The sequence below is a fragment of the Varanus komodoensis genome, unplaced genomic scaffold (assembly GCF_004798865.1).
Source record: "Varanus komodoensis strain SLA01 unplaced genomic scaffold, ASM479886v1 scaffold3, whole genome shotgun sequence".
NCBI classification, from domain to species: Eukaryota; Metazoa; Chordata; class Lepidosauria; order Squamata; family Varanidae; genus Varanus; species Varanus komodoensis.
The window spans coordinates 32,173,130-32,179,129 of NW_025335761.1; the positions used below are offsets into that span (position 1 = coordinate 32,173,130).

The 6,000-nt window shown below is 35.2% G+C and overlaps 1 protein-coding gene across 11 annotated transcripts in view; it reads right to left on the reverse strand.

Moving 5' to 3' along the window:
- RALGAPA1 (Ral GTPase activating protein catalytic subunit alpha 1) overlaps positions 1–6,000 on the reverse strand; it is a 171,594-nt gene that overhangs the window by 114,905 nt on the left and 50,689 nt on the right. For 9 of the 11 annotated variants that reach the window (XR_006415374.1, XR_006415375.1, XM_044436719.1 and 6 more), the window contains exon 17: positions 666–806. The exons of the other annotated variants lie outside the window; for them this stretch is intronic. Coding sequence is in view for 7 of the 9 variants with exons in the window: in XM_044436719.1 (XP_044292654.1) it covers positions 666–806 (141 nt within the window). In the remaining 2 variants the exon portion in view is untranslated. The remainder of the gene's footprint in view (positions 1–665; positions 807–6,000) is intronic. 11 annotated transcript variants of the gene reach the window in all.

Below are 6,000 nucleotides of genomic sequence, written 5' to 3' on the forward strand. Positions count from 1 at the left end.
TTTCTAGAGACGGTAAAATTAAAACAAAATTAATACTGTTCTAAGAGGTGATATACCTTCCTTTAAAAAGCAAACCATACATTGCAGTTAGCTCCTCTTTTGCTGGGCCTTAATAATAGCTGTATTTGCAAAACAACCAAGTATAATTGGTTGTTTTGTAAATTTATCGATGTAAATTTCTCCTTCTGTAATTATTATAAATTTATTGACATGTTTCCCAAGACATTGATTATAACAAGCAATCAAAAGAGAAAAAAAGGCCACAATGCTGGTAAATAAATAAAAATAATAACAGCAACAAACAGCAATGACGTTGACTATAAAGTATGTAGAAAATTTCCTCAACATATTTAAGACTGTCCTGCCATCCCACAAAGAACACATGTTTCAAAGTATTTATGAGATACTTATGTCAATTAACTTTTTTAAAACTCAGCTTCAAAAAGCATAAAGTTGCATTATTTTCATAGTAATTGGCACAGCACTAGCTTCTCACAGTTCCAGAATAAGCTGTAAATATAGAATATCACATAACTCAAAATATTCATTCTTAATCTCTTCCCAACCCCTAATTTATTTTGAAAAATGTATTTATGCAGAGTTCTGAAAGCAGAAGAATTAAAAAAGTGAAAAGGGGGAGCAGAAATTAGCAGAGGTGGCACTACCTGAAAGCTCATCAGAAAGGGGAGTGAGAACAATATCAGGCAAGAAGGGTTTGGAAGTATGGATCAGAACAGGAGCACTTTTAGCACTGCGTATATAGGCCGATGGCAGAGCACATTCACCAATGGATCGGCTTCTCATGGCTTTAAAAAAGGAAAAGAAAGAAGTGGGGAAGGAAAAAAGGAGAGTGACTATAATGAGAGGCTGTGTCACAGAAAAAGCAGCAACAGAGAAAACAAAGATAAAAAGGAAGAAAATTTAAATTAAAACATTTCAGAACAGCAGATATTGGCAGAGCTGTAAGGGAAAAATAATCAGTGGGCACAGAAAACAGTCTGAATTTGAATTTTTTTTAAATGCAAGACAAGCAATAATGCCTATGTTTTCAAAATCACAGGTATTCTGTATACAAAGTAAAATACTAACCGATCAATCTTAATCATCAGAAAGGGGATTGAGAAAGTAAGTTTCTCTGAGTTCAATGGAACTTACTCCCAGGTAAGTATGCATAGGATTACAGCCTCAGGATTGCAATCCTATGTATGATTCAACAGAAAAAAGTTCTACAACTCCCAGCATTCCCTAGCCAGCCATACTAGGTAGGAAATGCAGGGAGCTGTAGGATTCTTTTGTCTAAACATGCACAGGATTACGCCCTAAGGCTAATTGCATTGGGGTTGAAAAGCAGCAGATTCAAAACTATGGCACTGACACTAACAGTGTGTGTAATTATACCTGGATGAAGCACATGTCTTGCATCTGCTTTGATCAGTTTTTTTAATTTTTGTTTCATGAGCAACTTTTATAGAAGAAACCCTGAAGATGTCCTTCTTATTTTGAATATTAAGAAAAACAAATTAGGTTCTTTTTGTTCATATAAGCATAAGACTTCAAGGCCACATTCAAAAACACAAAAATACCTCTTCATTTAATGAGCTTCAAAGTCTTTGTGGACACATCTGTATAAGGAATTTAACATGTGACCCAGGCCATCTAGAGCTACAGGATGGGAACCAGTTAGCTTAACACAAGTTCTATTTACGTTACTGGGACAAGTTATTCATGGCATACTCAACATATTAGTGACAATTGAAAGTGAGAATTGGTTTGGATGAACCCATTGTCATTTTGATGGTCATATGAGAACATTTTCAGCCATTATTACTGTGAAAATAATTCCCCAAACCTGCAATGATACCAGTGATCGGTCTGGGTCACATACTACTTCCCCCATGCAAATAAATCCCTGAATGACTTAACTAACAGTACATGTAACATTCCTGATAAATGAATCCCAGTAATTTCTTACTAGCCTTTGTTTAAGAGGTCTTTGGTTTCAGAATTAGAATATTAAAAAATTGGGATTTTAAAAGCAGAATCATTTGTTAACTAAATCAAAAATGCTTTTTTAATTATAAAAGTTAATGGAAGCATACCATTTAACTAAAATATACACAACAATGAATTAGAATAGCAAAATGTGCTTTTATAAATAGAAGGACTACAACACATAGCATAAGAAAAAACACAAGATGGGTTTTAAACACATAATGAGAATCGAATTGATTTTCTGCCCTGCATATGTTCTCCCTGGGGCTCAATTATTGCACTGGTATTCAGCAACATCTGCCCAGTTATCCTAAATAAGAACTTGCTGGTTCAAAGATTATAGGTCATAGCACAGACTACTTCTCCCCATTATATCACAATCAAATAATATAAAACTAAGCTGCTTTATAACTGACTGTATTGTTGAATACTGTGTAGAAGCTTGCACAACTTCTATAATATTATTTCAAAGGACTACTTCAGGCTTTACACAGCATACACATGTGGTGTTTGTGGAAAACAGAGGTATAATGTGAGATCTGATATTGAAGTGTATCAAATAAGGATGGGATGTTACCAAAATGAAAGATCATACTAAACAAGCAAAAGCCATGCATACTGAGAAATACTGGTCTTGATATTGCCATTTTTAGCTGGTGATATTCATTACTGATTGATAAAAGATCAAATCATGTTTTATTTTCTGGCAATTTTAGTGCTTTAATAAAGGAAACCTGAATTATTGAGATGTTCTCAATCAAGGAAGAATCTTTTATACCCTTTTAGAATACTGTTACACATCATGCTCCTAGTCTGCAGAGATTCAGATAAGTATATAATGGGCAACACAATGTATCACAGTTCATTCTTGTTGAATGAACTCCTCTGAAATAGCAATATGCAAGGATTTTTTTTAACAAGGAAATGTTGCAGCACAATAAACACAAAAAGCAAGTGAATGATGTAGGGCCCAGACGAGTGGTAGCTTCCAAAGTTGGCCCTACACAGAGTAGACTCACTGAAATGAATGGAACTTAAGCTAAACAAGACTAAATCTCATTCATTTTACTGGATCTACTAACACTGGAAAACTAATATTGGATATTATACTTGTTGTACTCGCAACTTGCTTATTTACATATGAAGCAGAAGGTTATGAGTCTAACAATAACAAAGGGAATGTGCATCCACAGCACGCTGAACTCCCCACTTTTTAACTGTCCGAAATCTATCGCTCTGGACACTTTTCTTCCAGCCTGGTACCAAGAGAGAGTGAAAGCGAAGACAATGTTCAGGTGGCAGACTTGGGGTGGGGTTAGGGGGAAGATGAGGATCTAGGAAAGTTTCAGGTACCCTTATGCATTTACCCCTTTTTGTTAAAATTAGACATTCACCAACAAATATGGCTGCCAAATCCTCATCTAGGCTGGCCTTTAAGCAACCCTACAATGCCTTGAGAGGAATACGGTCTACTGTAAAGAGTTACATGAAAAAAAAAAGAAGTCTTCACATAAAAAAAGTTGAATAATTCCATATTATATCTTGTGGGGGGGAGCAAAGAATAGATTTTTAAAAAGAATTGTTTCGGTGTTCCAAGTTTTTAAAATATATAGGATCTTCTAGGATAAAGTGCTTAATAGCCCTAACAAAGAAAGCAGAAAATCTTAAATATAATAAGAGGAACGCTCAAAAGTCTATTTTCTTTGAGAACTAAAGAAATACATCTGTTGAGAGATTTTTACAGCGAGACAGAAAAGCCAGTTACAAAAGTTTCATAAAAGGTATGCACAACTGTAAATGATGGGACATTGTTCCAATAGTGCTTAAATACTATATACTTAGACCTCTACCTAGCAGAAAGGAAGCCTGGGCAATTCTCATGGCTACTAGACCCAGAAAGCCTTGGGGCAACTGCTTGAAAACTTTGGGCATGCTGTTTCCCAACATATGTTCAGCTGTGTGTGATTATCTGCCAATAAGCACAGAATTAAATGGGCAGCAAATACTGGCTAACACTTGAAAAATTGTACTTGTATAAGATTTTTAACTCAACGTTTGACTATAGTAGCAGACAGCCCTCCCTTCAACCCATGGACTGGAAGGCTCTGAGACTACCATGCAGCCAATGGTAAGTACTATGTAACCCAGATGAAATCTACTTCACTCAACTTTTTTTTTTTATTGCTCTCCGGTGTACTACAAGGATGACTTTGATTTTTACCTGTTTCCCAGATACCAAGTTTCTGCAAGATGCACGCAGTACTTTTAACAATTTTTCCATTTTCTGGACACAGACCCAAAGCAAGTATTGCAACAGAATGGTCATCACAATCTGCCAAACCACCTTCTCAGACACTTAAGTAATAGCACTACAGTCATAATATTTAGGAAATTTATTGTTTCTTTCTTTTTTATTACAACTATGTATGATGGCCATGCTTGAATCCTTCCATGTCTTAAATGGTGTAATCCAAGAAAGTAGCATTACATTAACTTAAAGTCCACTATCTTGTCCTGTGGAATCAACCTAACTATAATTTATTTAAAATATTTATATGCCGCCTATCTCACCACTGGCATCTCTAGATTGTAGAACAATCAGAGAAACACAGGTGAAACTCTACTTTGGCATCAGTGCCTCCTCCTCTTCTTGAAATTTCCTCAAAGTAATAATGAACAAGCTGATATCTGCTCACAGGGCTCACATTCTGGGTCTAGTAGCTTCTCACTCTTACAACTTAATCATAGGACCAGCTGATGTTTAACAAATAATTTAACCAATCTTTATTTGATAAAAAGTATATAAGTTTTCTAAATCAATTAAAAATAAAATAAAAAGCAATTCTCCTTCAAAATTTCCCCAATGTTAGGTTTACAGTATACATATGTTAAGAACGTTTTACCCACAATATAGATTTATGCATCCAAACTTGCTCTTAACAGATTGTAATATGATAAAAGTGATAAGCAAATTTAGCTCTCAGGTCTTACCCAGGAAGGTTTAAATAAAGCTGTATTGGAGTCATACTGCCCTTAAATACCGACAACCTAAAGGAGAACTGATAAAGGAAATGGATACTACTTTTGTTTTGGCGCCAGGCAAAAAGCATCCTTTTTCATAGATATTTTGAAATATCTGATTTTAACAACTGGTTGCCTGTAAGATCTTGCTCTACTACCAGCAGTTGGGTGTTGTGTTGTGTTTTGTTTTTAACTAGGAGTTGTAATATTGGTCTTGTATTTTCTTGTTTGCCACTTAGAGAGCCCTGTCGGGTTATTCAGCAGCCTAAAAAATTAACAAACAAATGTACATTACTCCCTAAGATAATTTCTTATTGAGATAAGAGCAATTTCAAAATATTTCCAGTTTTTTCTATAAAAAATATACAGGGTGTTTACATATAATATTGCTTGGGTGTTCAAGTGAAATCTATCCAAATATCACAACATAATTTTGTAGTAAAGGCTTGTGCAAAGGTTTCAAAACTTAGTTTTGCATTAGCCAAGGAAAGGTATAGACAGATTTTTCAAACCATTTGCATATCTGGTTAGATGGGTTTTAAAAATCAGGTAAGTTCAGCCTATTTCTGTTGCGCTCACACAAAGAATTAGCTTGTCTGAGCATGATATGGCAATTGCTGTGGTTCCACAAATGTAAATGAGAGGCATGAACATATCTTTGTAACCTCAGTTAACACGTGTTATTATAAGTCTCCGTTCACATCCACACAGATTGCTGTGAACAACCTTGATCACTGTTTGTCATAGAACTGATTTAGAAGTTTTTAAAATGAAAGTATTTGCATAGCATACTATGGCTGAAGGGCTGCACACAGAATTTTGTATAGGCGTTGGTGCTTTTCAGAATCCACCTCCCCTGCACTTTTTTGAGCCATCTGGAAAGTTGTTCCCTGTGGTCTATTCTGTCTAAGTGATTGGTAGTAAAAATGATAAAGGTAAAATTATCAAGGAAACACTTTAAATGTGCATATCCTTTGGTCTACATTC